We start from the raw sequence: 24,414 nt of genomic DNA, 5'->3' as shown, positions 1-24,414 counted from the left end.
TCAGGCTTCCTGGCTTTCTCTTATCACTTGTTTCTTATTGCACGGTATGAACTTAGATTATGTAGCGTGTATGCATATGGAACACCCTGTTTATCGTATACAGCTAGCTTGATTTCTTTTTCGTTTACACTTACATTTCAATGTAAACTACGATGTTTACATGTCTGTTGTATGTCTGCTCGTATTACAAGGCGAAAGGAATAACGTCAACCTCTTAAATGAGTCTTGGGACGGCTAGATCTACTGTCGTTTACTCTGCAGTCAACAAACAAGGGAGGTTGCCCAGTAACACTTCAACATACTGCAGTGGTCGAATAAGAGATGTCTCCGGGCTGAACATTTATACAAGTGGACTTGACTTCCTCAGGGCAACCACTAGATGTGTCGAAATCGATGTGTCTGAACCATAGCTCCATCTTGACACAACATTTCAATGTAAACTACGATGTTTGCATGCCTGTTGTATGTGTGTTCGTATTACGAGGCAAAAGGAATAGCGTCAACCTCTTAAATGCACCTTGGTATGGCTGGCTCTTCTAAGGCTTACTTTTTCATTAATCTGCAGTCAACAAACGAGCGAGGTTGCTCTGTCACACTTCAACATACTGCAGTGGTCGCACAAGAGGTGTCTCCGGAGTGAATATTTATACAAGTGGACTTCTCTTCCTCGGGGCAACAACTCGCTATGTCGAAATCGGTGTGTCGAAACGATAGATCCATCTTGAGACATCCCTTGATTAGGCCCCTCCTAATGACTTCAGCTATTCATATTCCTGTGATCCTGTGGTTGCTTGACTTCCAACATACTACAACATTTCTAATGCCTAAGCAAGCAAGTAATGCGGAGTCGACGTTTAGACAAGTGAACTTGTCTTGGTCAGTGCAACAACTGAGCCCTGACATAGACAAGTCGATAAGTCGAAACAACTTTGCGACATACCTTCATTCAGCCCCTCCTGATCAATTCAGCTATTCATATTGCTGTGATATTCTGTTTGCTTGACTTCCAGCGTACTACGGCACATTTATTGCGTAAGATTTTTTTTTGTTTTTTTTTTGTTTTTGCCGAGGTCCTCAGCAATATCTGTACATAATTCGAGAGGTATCATACCCATTATCTGCAAAATAAATGCATTACTGGCTACGTTAAGATATGCAATTGTTATAATAATGTAAACGTAGATGATTTGTAGCTTTAGAATCGATAAGTAATAAATGGAAAATGAAGAATAAAAAATTAAACAGAATAGAGATAACAGTTCTCGTCATGCCTTCTTTAAAGCTTACTTTGCCGCATCATTGGTGTGCATGCCAAGAAGCCTGCTTTGGAATGGCGGAGTATAAAAAATAATATAGCTGATTGGCAGATGTGATAACAATGTATAATAGATGATTGGTAGCCTTAAAAAATTTTTGAAAATTGCCGACGTCACCGCGCTCACGTCGTAACACAAAACGGAAGTAAAATAAAATAAATGAAAAGGAAATACTTTGTATTGAAACCAGCACCGAAGAGAAAGAAAACAGATGACGAAGATGAACAAGGAGCTCTGGTGATAGATGAACAGCGATGCATTCAGGGCGAAGTTTCCCAGCCTCGACAGAAGTGCAGGTTGTCTGATACAGAAAAAAAATAAAACTGTACAAAACGCAGCCATAAAAGATTGTGATCCCGTGATTGTATGGAATGGAATTGTGTTTGGAGCATTATGATGTGCTCTAAGCAAGATAGACATGATATGCAACGAAAACGCTACAAAAATTCTGAGAATTGTCCACTAATGCGTAAGCGTTCTTTGGCACCCGAAAAGCGATGGGCAGACATTCGTAAGTTAGCAAAAGGTAAGTAAGCAAAAGCGAAGTAATTCCAGAGCCAAAGAATACGTACGCATTAGTAGAGAGTCCTCAGAATCTCTGCAGGATTTCTAAAAGCGAACTCGCTTCCTTCGCCCGTTTTCGTGCGACTAGGTCGCGGTTGGACTTTCACCGCCTATAACAGGCGCCGGTGGAGTTTGCGCGCGCTTCCGCGCAACCAAGTTGTGCTCGCCGCCAAACGCCAATTATCGCAACTCTTCGAGACACGTGCTTGTCGCGCGAGAGTTCTGGGACGCCTTGAAAGTTTTCGATGCTGCGGTGAAGTGCGCTGGAACGAGAGCTCTCAGCTCCTCCGGCCTCCCTCTCGCCCTACACCGGAGGTGTCGAATAGGATAGGATAGGATAGGATAGGATAGGATAGGATAGGATAGGATAGGATAGGATAGGATAGGACAGGATAGGGTAGGGTAGGGTGGGGTAGGGTAGGGTAGGATAGGATAGGATAGGATAGCATAGAATAGCATAGGATAGGATAGGATAGGATAGGATAGGATAGGATAGGATAAGATAGGATAGGATAGGGTAGGATAGGATAGGGTAGGAGACGCCGTAGCGACGGTGCTCGCGCCACTGGGAGAAAACGAACCTATGAGGAATCGGCTTATACGTACAGCCACCTGCTCTACCGCTACAAGTGGTCCGCTCAAAGGGAAGCTTTGGCTCGAGGGCTCCAATCTAAATACGTGAGAACGGAGAAATCGTCTTTCTCGGCAACCGCGGCACAAAATTTGGTGAGGTTTGTTGCAATTAAGAGAAACAATTAAAATTTAGTGAGCAGGGAAGCAACGTTTTAATTTAACTGGGCTGGCAATTTTTAATGAAAATTATTGAAAACTGCGTATTTACAGAAAACAAATCTATCAAGTTTACAACTCTGTAACTCAGCAATAAAGACGGTGTCACTGTTCTTTAAACTGCAACTATTAGTAAATCTACAGAAGACAGAATTGATGCATTATACATGGCTCTCAAGTAAAACACTAATGCGCAAGTAGGACTCATGCAAAATACTCGTAAACACTAACGAATTCATGTAAAATATACATTTATATATCAAATTTGTCAGCTGCTGATGCTCTAACCAATGTAGTTTAGAAAACTGAAATATATGTTTCCGTGCAGAGTCATGGATTTGACAACGTCATGCTTCAATGCATTTTAGACTTACCAGTTTTCGGCAATTTTTGTAAAAAAATTCAGGACATCAACAAAAATTTTTAATCGTACAGTTACTACAATTTAACTTTCTCTTTTAAATTCTTCAAACTTAATTAAAATCGGTCTGGAGGTTGCCTCATAAATACATGCCTTTGTATTACATCAATTTTAATAGGCAGCGTCGGAGTTTGTCCCGAGTTTATGCTTCCTCTTAAGAGGTGGGAGCTTTAGCTTGGGCCTCTTCTGTCTGTCTCGGGCACTCCTGTTCTGTTTTCTAATAGTGTCCCCCTCCTTCAGCATATTTACTTTGTCTCTTAATTTTGGGGTATTACAGGATTGCTGCTTATTATGTACTTGTCCATTATGTGTTTTTTTTATTTCTTCATTCTATTTTTTCATCCCACAACTTTTGGTCCTGTTTATTCTAAATTTTTACCTTTCTTATTCTGTGCGGCAGTAGTTAGACCTCCAGCTGTTCTTGCGCGCAATAAATGAATAAGTAAATAAATAAATAAGTTAATAAATACTGATTGATTGATTGATCGATCGATCGATCGATCGATCGATCGATTGATTGATTGATTGATTGATTGATTGATTGATTGATTGATTGATTGATTGATTGATTGATTGATTCCTAAATGTAAAAGTAAATATATGTAGTAGGGGCTAACCTTGACGAGATGAGCGGTGGTATCTGCGCACGTGTACCAGGTGCTATATGTGAACCGTATACTTCCCAAATGAAGCATCCATATCATAAGCTCACAATGCACAATTAATCAAACCAGAAACAGCATCAACGATCGGCGTATATCATGTAATTTTGAGGCCCGCGGAAATAAAACGTACTTTTCTCTTTGCGCGAGTGGCTGAAAAGTTAGGTAACTTCGGGATTTAAATGGCCCCTCACCAGGCCCCACCGCAAATATTGGGTACACACGGGAAGCTGTAAAACACCGTATAATAATCGTTCTACGTAAACTTTCTCTTTTTCCCTAATCAAATCATTATTTGACGATGTAGACTAAATTAACTATCCTGTTTCCATGCCGCTAGGAAGCGAACGTCATGGCCAACGAAGACACCCTCTGCCTATATACTGGCGGTCCCAAGTGGTGTTCCTTCCCTGCCTTCTCCCATAAAGGAACCAAGGTACGTATCGCGGCGTCGAGCCCTGCTTCATTTATCGGGGCATTGCGCCTTTCACGTTGGAAGATTAGTCATGCTGAGTGACGAAACGCGCACTGCCAAGAGGAATGTGTGCGTGCGACCGCAGATCTCTGGCTGGCAGCGCGCTGCCTCGAGAGGGAAGCAGCGCGGCATATGCTCTGAAATCCCAACTGCTTCTTTGAGGTGGGGGGGGGGGGGGGGGGAGGGGGCAGCGCGCTGTGCAGCAATAATTTGCAGACACTATCGTGAACGCGTCACGGATACGCTACGCTTGTTTGTTAAAAACGGCCGCACCTGGCGAGGTTCCCTTTAGGCGTCCCGAAACTGCACAGTGCATTATGAAAGACGCCGCAGTGGAGGGCGTCATATTAGTTTTTGGCCACCTGGTATCACCCGTGGCACGGAACACGAGCGTTTAGTATCACGTGAAAGAGAAAAGCCCGAACAAGCAAGCAAGACAGCTGGCAAAGTATAAAGGTAAAGTTACGCCTAAGAAGAAACAGAGCCATGTTGCCAAAATCATCTTCCAAGGAGGTGGCTGATGATTGGCGGGAAAGAAAACAGGTTGATTTGAGCGAGTAGACGTGGTGAGCGCTGTCCTCAACTTCCGTGCAAACGAGCCTATGTGACTGGGAAAGAAAATGAATGGCCAGATGAAGAAAAAGGCTTGAGGGACCCACTATCAATCAATACCAATCAATCGAGGACCTGAACAATCGTGGTATTAGCCCGGTGCACGTTTTATCGCGCTTTGCTGGACCAAATAAAAGTTCACTCACTCACTCACTCACTCACTCACTCACTCACTCACTCACTCACTCACTCACTCACTCACTCACTCACTCACTCACTCACTCACTCACTCACTCACTCACTCACTCACTCACCCGCAGCCGAAGAATATAAAGCAAGAAGCAGTAGCGCCCAACAGAAGCGCGGAACAAGTAAGGAGGGGGGGGGGGGGCGTAAGAGGAAGGAAAACGGTGTCCTGCCGAGTAAAGACGAATGACGTGTTTCGCGCGTACGCCGCATGACAACGAGAGGTGGAAGGCTTGTCGACGTCCACCAGAGAGCAGACTCAGCCGCGAGGACAGCGCCGTTGATTGGTAAGCCATCGAGCGAAGCGGTGGACGGTGCTTTTTCGAGGGAACGCGGTACATACAAGGAGGATGGCTGGATACGTGCGCCGAATGTCTTTTGCGTGAAACGAGAGTGTACAGAGAGCGTCCCGGAAATAATACGCTTGGACGGACATAAACGCGTACACAAGATATTTGGGTAGCCAAACAATGAGCGTTAGCCAGAACAAACGCTACTGATTTGTCCACTGAAGCGATTATCGTAGCAAAGCCGTCGTCAAAAAGACAAATGTACACGTGTACGTGTACACGTGTGCTGTACGTACAGGTACCCTTTTGAGCCGACATAATGCACCATCGGATGTGGTACAGCACATACATTTACTGCACAAGGTAGTATTTTTACTACATTACGCACAAGATGATAATCTGATGTGCTTGTACCTAAACATTATGCAGGCGTGGCTCCAGGCAGATTTTCTGTCAACACTTACAGGGCCTTCGCTGTGGAATAAGGAAGCGGTCTCGCATGATCGATTCTTGCCGGTGACCAGAGACAGTGTCGCGGAGTAGAAGACAAACAAAAATAACGCAAGACGGGAAAACATGGGAACACAAAACAGATGAACCGCGGAGGGGGCCGAAAGTGACGCATATTCGCAGCGGACACGCGGGGCAATTTCAATCACAACTGGAACTCGCGTGCGACAACTGGCATGCGGCTATGTAAACGGGCTACTTTTGCAGGCGAACGCACTACTTGCTGCGATATCTGCCAAGCCGTGTTCCCTGTTCGTGGCAAAGTAAGGTGTACGTTTAGAAAAGAAGCGGTGTCTGAAATACAGCATCGGAGGCCAAATATTGCAGTGCGAAAATAGTGCTTACCTTGCGTCACTCTCTGCGTGGGCGCATCAAGTCTTCTCTACGCACGTGAGTGAAAGTGTTGACCTCAATCAAGAGATACTTAACGTTAGTAATTGTTAAGTTCGACTCAAATTACTAGGTCACTGTTTGTGTACGAAAGATCGAATAAGTCAATTTGAACTCACAACGCGTGTCAGTAAGAGGAATGGTTGAATTAAAGAAAATCGACATTCCTCCGTACTATTTAGTTCCTTTAATTTCTTAAAATACTTTCCGAAGATTCTTCGAGTTGTACAATCTAAAAACCTCTTAAGAAACGTTTTTGAAAGAATAAAAAAGAAACGAGAAATAACATGCCGGGGCGAAAAGGAAATAACCATATCGAAGAAAGAAGAAGACCAGGACAAGTAGCACTACCAACAATGGTTCGTAGTCGTGGCCAACTAGATAAACTAAAGGAAATACTTCAAGACTAGTATATATACTAGTCTTGAAGTATTTCCTGAGTATACTGAAGTATACTGAGCAACAGAACTGCACGATAGCTGCGTAAAGAGGTAAGTATACGAGAAGGATATTGGATGTGAAACGGCGACGCCAGATGCGCTGAACGACGAAAGAAGGCCTTCTTGTACAGCGATATACTTGTCTCAGACAGGGGTGTTTTGGTTCCCCAGGCGGCGAGGACATCGGCGCGACATTGTTCCCCCGTGACATGTACGCCGCTAGAAATTTGACGTCGCCTTGTCCAGGAAGAAAGTACGACACTCCCTTGTCCAGCGAGTGTCGTACATCATGTCACCCGGCGTATAAATGGAGCCCCCCTGGCAACCCTCCCTCGGAAACGCTTCATTTCTCCCGCAGTCGGTGCGCTGTCGTTCGCGGAACCACGAACAAGCCGGCTTGCAAAAGCAGCTTTTAATAGAACGTTCTTTCGCTCCAGAAACGTACACACACACAAAAAAGCGAAGAAACAGGAAAGCCATTCGTCTGCCCTTTCTACCACGTTTTACCATCATTCGTCCCTCATTTCTTCATGTTTTTGTCAGCCCTCTTTTTTTACTACGATTTTCTCGCTCTTTATCTATAACTTCTGCTCTGCGACGTCACCGTTTGTCATGCGCAAATTAAGAAAGCTTGATGCCGTCGAGCGAGGCGTGCTCTCTCGAGCGTGCTCGAGAGGGGCTGGAGTACGCTCGAGTGATCACGGAAGGAAGGCCTTGTGACGTCGAGATAAAAACGTAGCGAAATGCGTGTCTTCCTGCAGAGTACGGACAGGCAGGCACTAAATAAGTGCCCAGAGACTGTGGCAGGAAGAAATAGCAGATAAGGAGGGTATGAAACTACAGACGGGAGATGAAGCTCACAAAAACGTAAGCTGCGCCGGGAGAACGAAAGAGAAACACCTGTCACAAACTAACTGACTAACTGGAGAGTCGAGTTTTTCTCATGAAACTGCGAAGTTCGAGCTAATTAAGCGCTTACAGACTCTCACAAACAAACAGTCATACATGTATTAAATATCGAATGACACACGCACAACGAGAAGTTAAAATTTGAGTTAAGCTTACTATTAGGAGAAAAAAGACCGCTCATAACCTCGCCGAAATGTGCGCTTCAAACTTCCCAGTCAGTTTGCGCTAGGCCCGTCGCATTCTATGACTTAGCTCGCTTATGCAGCACTCAAAATAGGAGCGTTTTTAACGACGAGGTTTTCGAGGGCCTGAACCGCATTGCTTCAGCTGCCACTTGTCCGTGTCTTCATTCTGTTCGAAAGTCAACATTTCTTGCCTTTCCAAACATTTCTACGCATACATCTCAAAATCCCCTTTCGTACTCTTTCCCTCAAGCTACGCTGAATTTCTCATGCTCTTTAGTTTGTCGTATTGTGAAGCTTACTGCAGGAAGTAGCTCGTTTCTTGATTTCATGGCTGTGCATCCATGCTACAAAAAACAGGTAATAAAAGAAAGGGGGGCAAAAGGAAGAGAATGAAAAAGAACGCTCGTCTTATATGAATAATTCACCCTGGTTTACTTATCTATTTTCTTTTTATTGCGATTCACATTGGTAAAACACTGGACCTTCTTCTCGGGTCTATCTATCTATCTATCTATCTATCTATCTATCTATCTATCTATCTATCTATCTATCTATCTATCTATCTATCTATCTATCTATCTATCTATCTATCTATCTATCTATCTATCTATCTATCTATCTATCTATCGATCGATCGATCGATCGATCGATCGATCCCTCCGTCCGTCCGTCCGTCTGTCCGTCCGTCTGTCCGCCTCTCTCTCTCTCTCTCTCTCTCTCTGGATTGGGCCCCTGGGCACGTGTTACTGGATATCGGCCGCTCTGCAATGAACCTCTTTGACGCTAACTTATGTAAATGTGTGCGGCTCTTCCGTGGCCAACAGGAAGTCATTTAGGACATCTCAGGTGCTTGGGCGGAATCGATCTTATATATTGAGACAAACGTCTCTGATTGTTTATTCACACAAGCGCCACAAGCGCACTGCGCGGCGCCGCTCCTGAATAATTCAGCGTGACCAGAGGAAAACGCCAAGGAAGAGTCCCCCGTCTCATACATTACACGTTTCTGTAGCGGCAATACAGTGTGTCGCTACTTTAATTGCTTCATTGCTAATCACATTAACTTTGTAATTCATCTTAAGATAGATTCTGCCGCATTTTTGCTCGTGCGCTTTCTGAGGTTTCCCCGGAAGTTTTCATTTGTCACGCCATAGACTCTCTAAACTTAACCCTATATTTTTGAAAAATGTATGTGCCCCGTGACTGTAATTTCACAAAACTGCTTCAACACATATTGGGACACGATAGCTTTAATATCAGATCCAATATGATTAATGTTGGATCACTGATATAGAGCTTACGTGTCTTTTTGACTGTGATAGATTAACTTAGGTTGATTGCCACCCGTGAAGCAGTATTCATCATGTTTTCAACGCGCAGCAGACCTACAACCTTTCCCTCATTGTACTTCGTGTGAATGCGCTGCGTTTGAGCTAACCACACGCAGTTTCTCGTTCCAGGTAGACGTGCGCTGCGCACAAAGATTATTTTGAGATATTAGGGAGTGATATTATGGAACTTCTACAGCGTTCAGTGGGCATTCATTTGCGCTTCGGCCTACTTGCCTGCGACTCCCTTGAGCGCAGCTGCAGTCGCTCTACATTAAGCAACGTAGGCTTCAGTGGCTCCACCGGTGGCGTAAGGGCTGCACCGAAGGTAGGGAGCATTTGCTTCGGAGGCACGTTGTCAGGACCGTTCACAAACAGAACAGCATCGCTATGCCCTCTCGGAGGACAGGCTGCAAGAGAAAACAACTACTGAAGACTGAAAGTGCGAGATCAGCCCGGAAAGTGACCGCAGTTGGGCGTCTGGGACAACATCCTGGGTAAATAAATAACGTATATTGGATTCGGACGGATGCAGCAGGTGTGTGCCAAACGTGAGCAGAACCAACTTGCCTGGTGTGATGTGTGCATTGAATGCGAATCCTGTGAAACGGGCGCAAGCCTACTTTCACTCGCGTCAGGCGCCTTGACTGCGGGTGCGATGACGTCTGCACTTCTTGAGACGATTGACATGGCTTGGTACGCGCAGTGTGAGTTTGTATCATACCATAAAGTTTTCTTGTTTGCCAGATGAATAACATGCTGAACGTACTCGGTCTTTCCTTCTTTAGCCTAAAACACACACACACACACACACACACACACACACACACACACACACACACACACACACACACACCCCACACACACACATACACACACACACAAGCAACATTTACTTCGCTTTACGGACTATATTCCAAGTAAACAAAGCACGGGCAAAACACAAGAAGCATTGCACTGTCAATTGAGAACATTGAAAAGATACAAGAACATGTGTGAGGTCGAAGTGATGACAAATGATGTGCCTCCCAAAGAAAAAAAGAAGAAAGGAAGGCTGACAGAATGAGCAATTAGTCTTCGCCAGACGCGTCAGAGCGTGCCTTACAGCGGGAATTCCTAACTTCATTTAGAAAGCTGTTCCCCCGTCCCCGTACGCCACATTAATCAGTTCGCTTCGTTGTGAGTGCTCTGCCAGATTCAGAATTAATGGCAGTCGAGAGCATCGCATGCACTCACCAGCACGCGCGTCCCAAACAAGGTGCGCGGGCGTCTATAGAATATCGCGAAGCAAGAAAAGTTACGGTGAACGCATGAAAGAACTGCTGCTCCTTTTTTTTTATATCGAGCCGAGTACGTCCGAGAAAGCCCTAGCTACAGCACCATCCACTCGCATGTTTCGCAAGCTACTTGCGTGGGGCCACAGTACACATGCCCCCACCCCCTTTCCTCCCCCTAGTAACGCCCCGAAAATGGAGTGCAAGAAACTCAACCCCCCCCCCCCCCCCAATCCATAGTGCATGTGCCTCGCTGTCTGAAGAATAGTTTCCGCGTGACGCTCTTGTTCAGTCGCTTATATCTGGTAACGGACATAGTGCAAACCGCCGCCACATATGGTGCGATTGAGAGAGGCCTGGGTTGGCAGGTGACGTACAGTCGCGTGCAGTGCGAGCTAAAACACGGTGCACGTGCTCAAAAGGGCCTTAGGAGTTAACTGTGCAGCCTACATACGAAAATTTAGTCCTCGAGTTATTCGTAAGTCGGCGCCACCGTACGGTCTTGGTGTCCTTCTGAACATGGGCACCGCGTCGCAGCTCATATCGCACGTGACTGTACTTAAGCTCAGACGTGAGCCCCAACACAAGAAATGCCTTCGTCGTCGTGTTGTCTTTGACCGTCCGTCGTTGTCATTTCATTGCCTTCAGTTGACTGTAATCACTCCTTCGTTGTCTTTTCGCGTCGTCAGCGTTCAGCCGTCTTCGTTCTCCCGTCGTACCTGCGTTGTCATTCCCATCGAGCTCATTCCGTAGTCCTCCAGGACACCGCCAAGATCACGCTCGACCCGTAATCGTGCTGTCGTCAATCCATTGTGATCATGTCGCCGTTGTCACAACATCATCGTCGTCGTCGTACACTCATCCTCATATATTCGTGGTCTTACCATCATCACGATGTCGTCGTGGTCATTCCATCGCCGTTATTCCAGCTTCGACATCTGACTATCGTCATGCCCTCGCCGATAGGCTATCGTTGTCACACAGTTATCGACATTCCCATTGTCGCCTTGCTGTCAACTCCATGCCCTCGTCGTCATAACACCGCCACGATTACTCATTCGCCGTTCGATCGTTTTCAGCGAGTCATCGTCACGAGCCGTGACGACGACCGCCAACCTATCTATACTCGTTTATACGCCGTCGTTTTCTCGCAGTCATTTCGTTTTTATCATGCCGTCATAGTCAGCTCGTCATCCTCGTTCCAATGTCGCCATGCGGTCGTCGTCACACTCTTGCCGTCATATTGTCGTCGTCATATCTTCATCCTCGTTTCATCGTCGTCATGCGTGGGATCCATATGTGGATCCATATACTTGCAAATGGTTCGTAAGTATGAACAGCGCTAACACCAATTCAAGCTTCGCTGACGCTGATTGAATTCCCCACAGCGCGGGAGGTCTAATTTTTATGCGAAGCATATTACTAGAGCTCAACCCAGCTCCTCAGGCGTCACGGTGTCGCCTTCAATACCACGTGACACCGTGACGTCACGACAGAGGAGAAACGGGGCTCCAACTCGCGCCGTCGCTCGCGGCGTCGCGGCGGTATATAAGCAGCTGCGCTTGCCTCTGCTAGAGACTCACGAGGTGAGATGCCTCCTGGAGACGGAGCTGCTCGTTGGAATGAGAAGCGAAGGTTGCGGCGTGCTACAGAGACTGTTTCTAGGTGGCTTTGCTACGGCGCAGCGACTACGCGCCCCGCATCGGACGCGGTGAGCGTCGTGCAACGCAGCGTTCGGCGCGACAACGAAATGTGCGCCTGAGCAAGCGCCGCATGCCTGAGCCGACGCCGACGACACCGGATTTTCTGCGACACGAGCTCCTTAACGCTGTCGCGTTAAAATAAAGGCTAGTATGCTTCGCATCCTGGGCTTAACCTTAGCTAAGCCACAGCCAGTTTTTTTTTTTTCGCCACCACGCGCATGCTTTGCTTAAAGATAAACAGCCATTGGAGCGGAATCTATGTTACGGCGTTGCAAACTGGGCCTATCAATAACCAGGCCGCATTCACGGAGACTCGAGGGACGCACGGTGTGTGGGACAAATGCAGTCACATCATGCCTTTCTTCAATGATTGCATCATATTGTACAGCTTTACTAGCACTACCACATTACAGGTGCGGGAACGCTTAGAGAAACTGCATATGTGCACCCCAAAACGCAATATTTTAATCAGTTTGGAAATCACAACAAGAGGAACACGCTCGTCGTTGCTGCACTACTAAACTTACAGTTTAAGAACGCATGACGGGCCTGAAAGTAACAACGCAACACATTGGCGGCGAGGAGTTACGGAGTCGCCATCTATCGGAAGCGCCTCGCTGGCGTAGTATGAGGGATCACGTGGCGCGCTCCTCATAGGTTTTGCTGTCAGCGCTTACTGAAAACACCACGCGCGAGCTCTCCCGGACATTTCTGTAAGTACTTTCGAAACGAGAGAAGTTTCTTAGTGTCTAAATAATAATCTTGGGCAAACTGAAAGCACACAATCGTTTACAGACGCTATATCTTTACCGAAAACGTACAGTGAACGCCACTGTGCGCGGTCGCCGTGATGGAGTCTCCCGAACCGGCTTCTTGCGTGAAAGGTAGGTAAACGCTGAGAGCAAACTATGTGAAATATGTTCTTATAGTGTTTGTATAACTAAATGGAGTGTACTAGAACGAAGCCTCAATGCAGCGATCGCGCAGATTCGCAGCGACCGACTGCGCGTCTGCATGCTTGTCCGCGCACTGTTTCGCTTTCTCCGCGCGCGCGTTTTCGCACCGTGCCATGAGCTTCAGGCCGCAGAATATGAGCATTTAACAGTATACAAGCAACCATTGTTGCGTGGGCGCTATCAGCGCTGTTCAAAAATAATGTCTTGTAGGGACTTCGATGCCTACGGGGACTCTGATGTGCCATCGCGACGATTCAATCTTTTTTTTTTCTTCTAAATTCCATTGACCTTTCAATATTATTTCTCGAGTTGCGTCGCACTGTATGTTTATCGGTGTTCTCAGCGTGCAATTTCCCGCTGCTCCTCTTTGTAATCCAGTGCATTAATTCATAACACAAACATGACCATATGCCATGCTTCTTTAAAATGTGCTTCTTACCGCTCCCTTTCCATTCCACTGAACTTGCCAGTATCTATAGCATCGACAAGTTCATAGACCAAACCGTCATGACATTAGTCGGGCAGCTGACTCGGGCGAGCGTCTCAGTGCGCGTTTTCAGAACATCGCAGACCGGGCGCCGTAGCAGAAATCTTCCTCGCGTCTGTGCTTGCTGCATACCCGAGTTGTAGCCGATGACTGTTTGCCGGTTTTATGTTTCGCGAGCCAAGGTTCACGCAGCTTCTTGTCCTGCGGCTACGTGTGAATAAGGCTGACACCGGCCTCCGTTACGAGCGTCCGGCCCTGCGGCACCGAGCAGTAGCCTGCCATGGTGCGCGCCTTCAAGGGCAGCCACTACCTATTGTAGTGCTTTCAAGCGTTGTAAAGGAGACACTCGAAGCGGGAAAATTTCGCCACTAAATGAGGACCGCAGCGTACGAGGGAATTTATACTCGTTTTCAGCTCGCTTCGGCGCGCCCGAAGCAGCCGACGCGGCCGCTATGTCCACGTGATCCCTCCTAGCACGTCACGCCGACGGTGGCGCCAGCTTTTCCAGTGGTGGAGCTCGAGGCCAATAGACTGCTAGACACGACGTAGGTCGCAGAGGGGAGGAATAATTTTTAACCACCTGCGGTTCTTTAGCAAGTACCGAAAGCACAAAATACGACAGCTTTATTATTAACATTATTATCCTACTTTTTTGCTTATTTTTTACATCCTCCCCACATCAGAATGCGGCAACAGCAGCCACCGATCGAATCCAACAGCGACTTCGTGCTGACACTCCTGAGTTCTAAAGGAAATATGCGCATTGCGACACTGCGGAAACTGTTGCGTTGACGTTTGTTAGGCATACACGAATGTTGAACGCGCTCGATGCCTTGACACGGAAGGAGAACGACGAGAGACACCATCCGTGCGCGCATTCACAAGGATAAAAGCCATGAATGTGCACGTTAGACGTCTGATGGCATCGCACAACCTCGCCCTTTATGAAATGTGCACTTGTTGCACGTTAGACATCTGATGGCATGGCACAACCTTACCCTTTATGAAATATGCATTTGTTCGAGTTGGGGTACAAGCCTTTACGAACATACACAGCGTTTGTTGTAGACATAATGTGTGCCTTAACCTATATGGTCTAGCTTGTTGTGCGCTGTAAATATTCATGCCACTCTCGTTGACCAGTAGCCTAAGAAGCAGTTCATTTTCACATTGGACAGATTTCGAAACGTGCAGCGGCACGCTCACAAAAAATAAAGATATCACACAAGACAACTGTGTCCTGTCTGCGTTTCTTTTTTTTTCTGTTCTATTTTGTGTGGGTACTTGTGTGCTTCAAGATCTGTCCATTGTGAACATCAGCCAACTGGACGGTCTCGCCATGTTGTTGCATTATAATACAGTCAATTTGCTTGCATAATTGGGTGCGTGAAGCTATAGGTATGAATATACAGCGTGGAATCTGATAGACCCAAATTTGCGCCAGTGTTTCACCAACCTCTACAAAAAAAAAACTTTCTTTTTTTGCTTTCCTCCTTGCCCTTTAAAGTACGTAACACAGAAGCGAAAAAAAAAGGACAAATCAAAAAGCTGTCTAAAAGCTAAATTAGTGTTCCTTTCTCATAAAGCTTCGCTGCCTTTTCTTTCAGTCACGGAATTTGCCATACGCATATTATGTGAATAAGCAAAAAGAACTTGTAGAAAATTAACTGTTCGTAGTCTCTGGTCTAGTCTCTTCCCATTCTGGCGTCTCTAAGCACTTTTAATATTGTGGCCTTTGGTCCTAGACATAGCTACTACAAATGCCAAGCGTCCACTTCTTTATTTTTTTTTATTCTGAGACACCAGGTGGCCATATTGTATTTACTAACCTTTGCTTTAAGCCAGCCATACTATTATGCTAAAGTACCCTTCTTCTGCAAAGGCCTTCTCAGTCAAATATGAAAAGAGAGAAAAGAAACCCCTGAGAAAGCTTAAACTGTAGCCACGACTTCTTAATAAAAAAGAAAGGTAAAGCGCTACTGCATAGCAGAAATGCTTCTCTCTGCAAAAGCATTTCGACCGAGGAAGCACTCGCACGCACACACACCAGCCGAGCCATCATGCGGTTACGGGTAAGCGTTTCGAAACCGAATTTCTACAGCGCTCACTTTCGCCAATGGAGCCGCGGAGGGTTTGGCACACGTGTATGCTGAGGAGTCCACGACGTGGCGGCGGGAACATTTCGAAAGCAGGGGCAAATTTGGCGGAGAAACCGAACGCGAGATTAGAGTCGCCTTCGCCGCAGAAATGAGCCACGAAATGCTAAAGCCGTTTTCCTGCCCTAAGCTGCTTACGGTCCTATAGCCGTCGTTCCGGCCGGCTGGCTATCCAATTATAGCCGCTGCGTGCAATTCCAGTTTGCAGGAACGCGGCTATGGAGACTCGAATGGTTTAAGAATTTGCGTTGCAGCTCTTCCGCTGCGCAAAGTCGCCTCTAGGCAGCCATAGAATGGTAAAAAAAAAAAACAAGAACAGTTATGAATCGAGGCCGTTCCCTAATTAAAGTTTGAAGCTAGGAAAACAATATACGCAAACGCTTTTCTTCTACCGCAGCGCTCTCCAGTAACTCACACGCATGGCGATCGCCCGCTGTTTCGACTGTAATTTCTTTTCTTATGGCTTTTTTAAAACGCCGCGTGTGTTTCACTCTGAAAAGAGAAGAATGGTTGAATGGCGCTGTATGGCGCTCTGCATTGTGAAATAGCGGCGGCATTTCATGCATGCCATTCCGATGGCCAAGCTTTTGAAAACTGACTTTCTTTTTTAAACGAACTCTTCTTTGGAAACCCTCCCCGCAGTCTTATAACCGTGGCTCGCTAATGCTGTCCTGTCATATAGCTCACACAGGAGAGCGTTCAGATAACCAATCCGCTTACGCGTAGCCATCTTTATTACCCCTGCACGGGCGCCGCTTACTGAATTTCTCTTCTACGAAGTTACGCAACGAAACAACAAACGCTACCTAAATTTCCTCACTGCCATAAACGTAGGGCTTCAAGCGCATAGTGAAACCTCTTCATAACAAAATGGGATATAACGAAATAATAGACATAACTGAAAGTCAGTAAAATTTTCCTTGAAGTTCTCATAGACAGTCATGCTGCAGTACATGTAGCAGTAGATAGAACGAAGTAATCGATGTAACGAGATAATTTTGGCTACCCCCTTCAACTTTGTTATAACGAGGTTTTAGACTAATTTCCTTAGTAAAGCAATGTTTATTATGCCTATAGTGCTTCCTCTTTGTTTGGCGCGTCCTCTGGGTCAGCTTCCCGCCGATTAAAATGAGCTTATCGTATGGACAGTACAATAGTAGCACTGGCCGATACCGGCGATTGCGTAACGACATCTGCGCTGAATCCCAAGACACTGTCAACCACGGTCACGTGAGTCACGTGGGTCACGTGTTGGGAGTCTTGCATATTGGTGTCTTGCCGGGCCAATACGCAATTTCGATCCTGCCAACAGTTTTAGTAGTGCCAGAAGACGCAGGGACCCAAAAAATGTTTGCACCTTGACTATACTTCGCATATCTGTCGGTATATGTAACGTATATTGCATGTACTTACAACTGTTTCAGCTTATTAAAAGAGGGGTTCGACACAAAACGATAATTTGTGTTAGCAAGTTACACGAGCTGTGGCAGACATCAAAGTTTGAGTGATAATCGTCATTACGATTATAAATTAGCCAAACTTCATAACTTATTACTTTAAATATTTACTTAAGCTGGTGTACCTTGTAATTGTACAGTTGAAGTAGTAACCAGTATGATTGAGGCGTTAGCTCTAACTAGAAAGTTTGTCCGCTGGAAATTTCAATATGCGCCCGCTGCCAGGAGGCTTGATCAGCGAAAATTATCATTTTGTCTAGCATACTATACCCTCAACAACCCGAGACATTGACACCCACCGTATAACCTTTTCGAGAATCAAAATTTAGGGGAGCGATAACGGTTACTTTTATTTTTAAGCATATGAGTATACCTGGCTCTTGAGTGTGCTTGCCTGCCTGTAAGCTTTAAGCCGAACTTTAAGGTACGCCGAACACGTACATATTTATACTGATGGATCGGCAACTCTCCAGTGTTCCTCTGGAGGCGTGGTCTTCCCAGCGAAAGTCACCACCATCAGTTTCAAGACATGTCACCCAACTACACCGATGGTCGCGGAACTTGCAGCCCTTCGCGCTGCACTTCGTCTCGTGAACCAAGAACAACCTCGAAGGTGGTCAATATTCAGTGACTCCAAGGCTGCACTGCAATCTTTGCTATCGGCCCTGTGGCGCGGACCACACGAACACCTGGTATTTGAGATTAGAGAACTCATTCATACCTTAACTGAGAAAGGACACCACGTGACATTTCAGTGGCTTCCAAGTCACTGCGGAGTCATAGGGAACGAACACGCTGATAACGCTGCTCGGTCGGCTCTTTAAGGGGACGAAGAGGAGCCGATACCGTTATACAGGACAGATGCCGCTCGAAAACTTCGAATGATCAGCCGTCACATCACGTTATCCTTGTGGAACGCTGGAAGTTTTCACAACTACCGAATCCACCATCTTGACTCCTCCCTACGCCTTTGTATTCCAGCTGGGCTCTGTCGTCGCGAAGCTACCCTGCTTTGTCGACTATGGCTAGGGGTGGCTTTCACCAAGTCTTTCGCTTACCGAATTGGATGGGCCGACGACGCCTCGTGTGAGGACTGTGGTAACGAGGAGACTTTTCAACACCTTCTTTGTGACTGTCCTCGATATAATTTACAGAGACAATCACTTGCAACCGCGATAGCGCGCTTTGACCCAAGACCTCTAACAGAGGAACTCATTTTCAGATACCGCCTTCATAAGCCATCGCAGCAGAGGGCGACGAGGGCACTGTTGCGGTTCTTGAGGGCGACAGAACTGGACAGGCGACTGTAGCCTGAACAGATGTTGATAGTGCTACAAGTGTCAGTGTGCTGTGCGATGACAGTGTTCGGTGACGGTGACGGTGACCGATTGTGATTGTGTGTCTATGCTCCTTCCTTTCCTTATCTCTACTTTGTTTCCACTTTACCTCCCCCCCCTCTCTCCCCAGCGTAGGGTAGCCAACCGGATTTTTTTTTCTCTGGTTAACCTCCCTGCCTTTCCCCTTTCCTCTCTCTCTCTCTCTCTCTCTTTTAAGCCGAACTGGGTTATTGAAAAAAAGTTCAGAGCTTCGCATTTTGTTTAGCTTTAGTCGCCCAAGTGAGCAATTAATTACTTCCATTATTCTTCAGGCACACATATGCGCAAGCAAATAGCAGCAACTTAATGAAACACCGTGAAAGTTGCCCCAAATGCGGCTTTAGACAAACAGCGCATTACCATAATATGCAGATTAAGAGAAACTGCCAGGTACATATAGAACTCTAACCAAAGGGGTTGGGCTGTCACTCCGTATGTTATGTGATATTGTTGTTGTTCTAGCATTGTTGCTTCGAATTTGTTGTTTTGCTGTGTTGTTTTCACTATTTAAACGCCAGTGTGCGCGGATTAACAATCATTCTGCTAGTTCTGCTACAGAACTGTGCGAATGAGTGTACGGAGCGATGTGTAGTATAACTGTATCACCTGCTTCAGAGACGAGGCAGTGGCCGCCGGCGCCGTACTTGGGCTACAGCGTATCCTTCAATTACGCCAATGAGAAAAATAGGCCGGCAATAAAGACGCCCTTAATGTGCCGGCGCAGCATACATATGTCGTTAACATTGACGTCACCGCGCCGCCATGAATAGGCGATCGACCAAGGCCTCTTTTTCTGCTGCTCGACGAATGCATTAGTGGTGCCGCAATGCAAATAGCAACAGCGCTGCCACGTGGCTGTAGCGCGGTGCCCTCCCCCCCCCCCCTCCCCAGTGAAGGCAGTCTCGTTTAACTCGCGCCCACGAATTATTCAGGGATTTCACTAAAAGATCGAACGTTGAAAGGGTGAGAATCTTTTCAAACAAGGACTCTTGTACTGTTCACAGATTGCGTGCAGCATTGAAGAGGCGATTTGAATTCATGGCGAGAAATGAGCCGGTATATAAAGATCTATGCGTACAACACAGTAGTCGCATATAAGTCACGTCGTGATCTTCATTCACGATTGCGAGGAGACGGCAAGGAAGTCGACAAGACGAGTGCTCACTTCCAAGTCTCCATTATTATTATTATTATTATTATTATTATTATTATTATTATTATTATTATTATTATTATTGTTGTTGTTGTTGTTGTTGTTGAACGCAAATAAATACGTAAAGCTTAGCTATTTAGACAGGCGTAGATGCAATGATGGATATTCAGCACACGTGGAACCGAAAGCGGCTACTAATTTTTTTCGCGTTCTTATATTGCTTTTTTTTCTATTACTAGCTCTCACATACGTCAAAATTCCCCTGAGTGCAGTTCAGGACGCCCTGATCTCACTGTGAAACGTCGATATTGATATTTGGACAGTTATTCTATTCCCCTCGATACACAGAAGCACGGTGGTCAAGAAAATCCTGGATTATCATTATAGCAAATAAGGGCTGTCTTTAGCTACGAGCTTGTTCATTTGGCATAAAGCAGTATATGCTTATCATTCGGCCAATAAATCAGTAGGGAACAAAGCAGTCGTGATCGTGTACTGTCCTCTTTTAAATGTAGTGTGTCGTTGCTAACTGCCTAAGTTCAAAGTCAGTACGAATTAAATAAATTATGCTGCTACAAATCCCAGTGAATAACTTGAGCACCTAACAGAATTGCAGGATGTCACCTAAATACTACGTTTAAGTGGGACCCCAACAAGACGCTACACCCAAAAAGATGCGCGCACCCAAAAATATGCGCGCTCCTATAGAAGATAACGCTAGCTTGATGTAATAGTTGTTGACAGTGCGATGAGCTGGCAGAAATACAGAGTACAGTACTATGGGTTTCTCTCGTTACGTGTATAGTGGGCAGGCGGAGACAAAACTTTGCATTGCACTCTTGCATCTTCTGAGAGCGCATAAGCGCCAGGTTTCGAGATATGAAACCGCGCATGCGCTTCATTGTGTTCTCGCGGACCTGCCATTCCGCAATACCAGGCGCTTGCGTCGTCAGAGGGCAAGATTTTGCTCCAGCCTGTCCATTATCATCCCGAAAGGTCTGGTATAGCGCCACCGAACGTAAAGAATGGTGTCATTCTTAAATTTTGTGTCCCTTGCCGCGTTACTTCTCTGCGTGCGTCAAGGTTTAGGCGTGTTTCTCAACAACCCACGAGAACATAGAACTCTCGCTTTCGCAAGCTCCGTCCACAAGCGCATTACGCTAAGCGGACACGGCACTTGTACTATGATCCGGGACTGCATTTTGTAAGGATCCATTAGATTTTCTTTTTCTTCGTCCTCCATTTCATATCACCCTTGGCTGATCTCACCAGTAACGGCAGCTAGGCGCACTGCGAGCCAATGACGAAAGGCGAAGTGAATGGAAAGTAAAACGAATCAGCGCTATATATTGCTACCCCTGCACTCCCGCAATTCCGAGATATATTGACGAGAATAGCGGGACCAACAAAAAAAGTACACTGATGATTGAGTTGCCTACTCTGGATTCGGTAATGAGCGCTGCATTTCGTGCGGCGCGATAGTGCCCTTACGTAATCAGACCAGTGCGATGAATGCTCGAGCGGAGTTTTCCCAAGTTCGCCGCTTCTCGACGAAGTCAGAGATCAGCCAAACATTTGTCATCACCGTTCGCGCTCTTTCCGCGCGACTGGGTGATTGTTCGGAGGGGCCTCGTCATATTGCTTCTGCGACGCCGTGGATCAAGTCGAGTGGAATGTTTCATCGTGGGGGACGTGGCCCCGGAGCCAGACGCAGTTTAGGATGCTATTTATTTATTTATTTATTTATTTATTTATTTATTTATTTGCTGCTGATATTACGAATTGCAGAGGGGCGATAGTTATAGATGTAAGGATGGTGCCCATAAAATAGGCAACATTATGTTCCGTCTTCAGATTGAAGGCGGAACATCGTGAAAAACTAGCATTCCCGCGAGACAGCACAAAATGCCCAGCTCATCTAATTCACGTAGGTCCAATAATATGCTGATGAGGTATGTTCACCACTTTTTTTTTTGTTCGTCATTGCACAACGCTTGTTCCGCTTTACCCAGAAAGCACAGCTATTCGCAACTAGATGATGGATAAACAGTTGGCACACGTTGGCACACGTTGGCAAACGTTGGCACACGTTGGCACAGGTTGGCCCAGGTTGACCCAGGTTGGTACAGGTTGGCACAGGTTGCGAAATGCGAAAACACCCGTGTACTTGGATTTAGGTGCACGTTAAAGATCCCCAGGTGGTCGAAATTTCCGGAGTCCTCCACTACGGCGTGCCTCATAATCAGAAAGTGGTTTTGGCACGTAAAAACCCATAATTTAATTTTTAATTTAATCCGCCGGTGAACTTTCTTTCAATTCGCTGTTTCACAGCTCCGAGCAACAGGCGCCGGTATTCTACAAAAAAAAAAAACACCTGTCACCACAAAAGCATAGATAAGATGCCAGTAGATGTCGATAATAAGAAGATACTCCGGTAAAGTGAGATATATCCGAGGCCAAGGCCTCCACAGTTCGGCTGCGGAGAGTTAGTGATTCGTTTCTACGAACATTCCTTTCTACGACCATTGGAAGAAGCACTGAATGGCTGAATCATTGAGGTGGCGGCTGCGAAACACTCACAGGCGCTGGCTGAGGCCCCCGCAACGGAAGTCGCTCTAAACAGAATATTTAGAGAGCACCATGTTCAAAGCACAAGAAACGTCTTCATTCTCCGAGCGTCTCGCTGCATTATGGGAAGGGCACAATTTTTTTCAAGAAAAGATATCTGAGAATAACCTGATCAGGTAGAAAACGCCGTTAAACCCAAAGAGCACTACCGCTGAATTTTTCCGCAAGACGTAAGGTGGTTCAGTGTGATGATCCTGAAGAAATACAAACTTCGTGCCCTCAAATATAACTGCAGTGTACATATTCTAAACACAGACAGATTCGCTTGAGCCCACATTTGCATATTGCATAAACTGGAAAGTTTACTCGTGTTTGGGTTGCTGCAATTTTTCAACAGAAAGTCAACAAACGTTCAATACAGGCATGCACAAAACACTGGTTATGAAAACTGGCAACCGGTTCTCTTAAGAGAGGCAAAAAAAGAGCTGCTCTCAAAGGCAAGAGAATATATTTGAAGGTGCACATTGGTTCGAATTCTGTACGTTGCAGGCCTTGTGGGCAAAACAGCCCTCACAAGGTAGTTCAGAAATTTTATATTCGGATGGGCTTTTCATGCCCAGGTAAGTGCGGAAATACGGCGCGTTTTTTTTTTTTTTGAACTTTTAGTTATATCGTCTCGTTTCGAGAGTTCCATTGGCTTGCGTTATGCGCTGCCCAGTTTTCTTTCAGTGGTTATGTGGTATGTTCGTACACTCAATCAGCCTTTAAAGTTAGATTTTAGCTCAATGCTGCCCTGTGCTAAGCAAACTAGTGGGCACGGAGCCACCAGAATGTGCTATCGGACTGACACTTGGATGAAGGAAGGCTACAGGCAGCGTTCAGCTTATGCAAAACGTAAAGCTTGCAATGCAAACACAGACTGGAATTAAGTGCAACATATTTCAACGGTTCGCTCGGTGCTTGCTGTTTGCATTATCAGATTTGCAGCATCCCATGTTACTGCAATTCATTGCGCCGCTGCTTCAAAGTGGACAAAAGATTCCTTTATAAGCAAAGAACAGACTGTGGTGTTGCGTAAACAAGTGCATAATGGCTTCTTTGAGAAAAGCTGCATGAAATGGATTCATTGTAGCCCAAGCAAAAAACGGCTGCTGCAGCCTCCTCAGTGCAACATTCTCCTTCTAGTACTGTTAGCCAGATATGAAAGCAGCGCTATTTTCCTATTAATGTTCATGTTCGTGGAGATGTTTTGCCATCTCTCGAGTGTGGGAGAGAAGAAATGTAGCAGATGCAAGCTTTGTGTGTGCACATAAAGAGTCGAAACACGATTTTGTGCTGATAATTGTCCGTACGGTATGTGACACGGAAGGCATTATTCTAGTATTGTAGAGAGGCTAATGCAATGACGCCGCCACCGCCATGGATGCGCGAAGGCGAGCTTTCTGGTTCTTTTTCTTTTTCCCTGCGCGGCCGATGCCTCCACTACCGTGATGATGATGCTGCTGCTGCTGATGATGATGATTTATTGGCATCGCCCTTGAAACCGGGCGGACAAAATCGTCACCTAGCCTGCTTGAGTTGCTCAGGTATGTTATCCATGCCTTTTTCTTCTAGCATTATTGTATACATCTCTTTAACCTTCTCTATCTAGCTTGTACCACTGTCTATATGCCTTAATGAATGCTGTCGTATCACCATTACTCTAGACGTCTCTTGCGTATTTCGACTGCCGACCGGTTGATACTTGCCTCTACTTTAAATCCAAGCGCTTCTGGAAGTATTACGTGACCTACTGGTCTCGCTGGGTGAATCCATTTGCATTCCATTAGGCTGTGCTGAGTAGTCCCCGCATTTTTGCTGCAGCATGCACATGCCTTACCTAATTGCGAACATTTACTCCGATATGTTTTTGTCCTCAGCCAACCGGCTCGAGCCTCAAATAGCAAGGCACTGCCCTATGTGTTATACTGCAGATTTTCGCTTGTAATTTCTTTTTTATCAATCTTTGTAAATCTCAACGGTCTTTTTCGTTTCAAATCTTTGTGTCTAATTCGCTGCCTCTGTTTCTCTCACTTTCTTTCTTATTACCCCTGACTATCTATACATACTTTACATTGCCCTATAATTGGTTGCCAACTCTCTTGACCTCTTCCTCCGTTCTGCGTCCACGCTTTTTGAATGAATGGATGCTATGAACGTCCCCTTTG

General features: G+C 45.9%; 2 protein-coding genes across 8 annotated transcripts in view; one reads left to right on the top strand and one right to left on the bottom strand.

The window, feature by feature from the left end:
* Positions 1-24,414, top strand: part of LOC139056301 (uncharacterized) — a 447,952-nt gene that overhangs the window by 350,793 nt on the left and 72,745 nt on the right. For 4 of the 7 annotated variants that reach the window (XM_070534440.1, XM_070534436.1, XM_070534438.1 and 1 more), the window contains one exon: positions 4,093-4,188. In XM_070534440.1, coding sequence (XP_070390541.1) covers positions 4,093-4,188 — 96 coding nt within the window. Of the gene's footprint in view, positions 1-4,092; positions 4,189-23,775; positions 23,794-24,414 lie in introns of all 7 variants that reach the window. The other 3 variants (XR_011512262.1, XM_070534439.1, XM_070534435.1) reach the window with 1 other exon arrangement.
* Positions 1-24,414, bottom strand: part of LOC135900880 (carotenoid-cleaving dioxygenase, mitochondrial-like) — a 119,447-nt gene that overhangs the window by 59,998 nt on the left and 35,035 nt on the right. The window lies entirely within an intron of this gene.

The sequence above is a fragment of the Dermacentor albipictus genome, chromosome 2 (genome assembly GCF_038994185.2).
Source record: "Dermacentor albipictus isolate Rhodes 1998 colony chromosome 2, USDA_Dalb.pri_finalv2, whole genome shotgun sequence".
In the NCBI taxonomy this organism is placed as follows: domain Eukaryota; kingdom Metazoa; phylum Arthropoda; class Arachnida; order Ixodida; family Ixodidae; genus Dermacentor; species Dermacentor albipictus.
The sequence above is the reverse complement of the archived record's forward strand: the minus strand, read 5'-3'. Positions and strand labels throughout refer to the sequence as shown.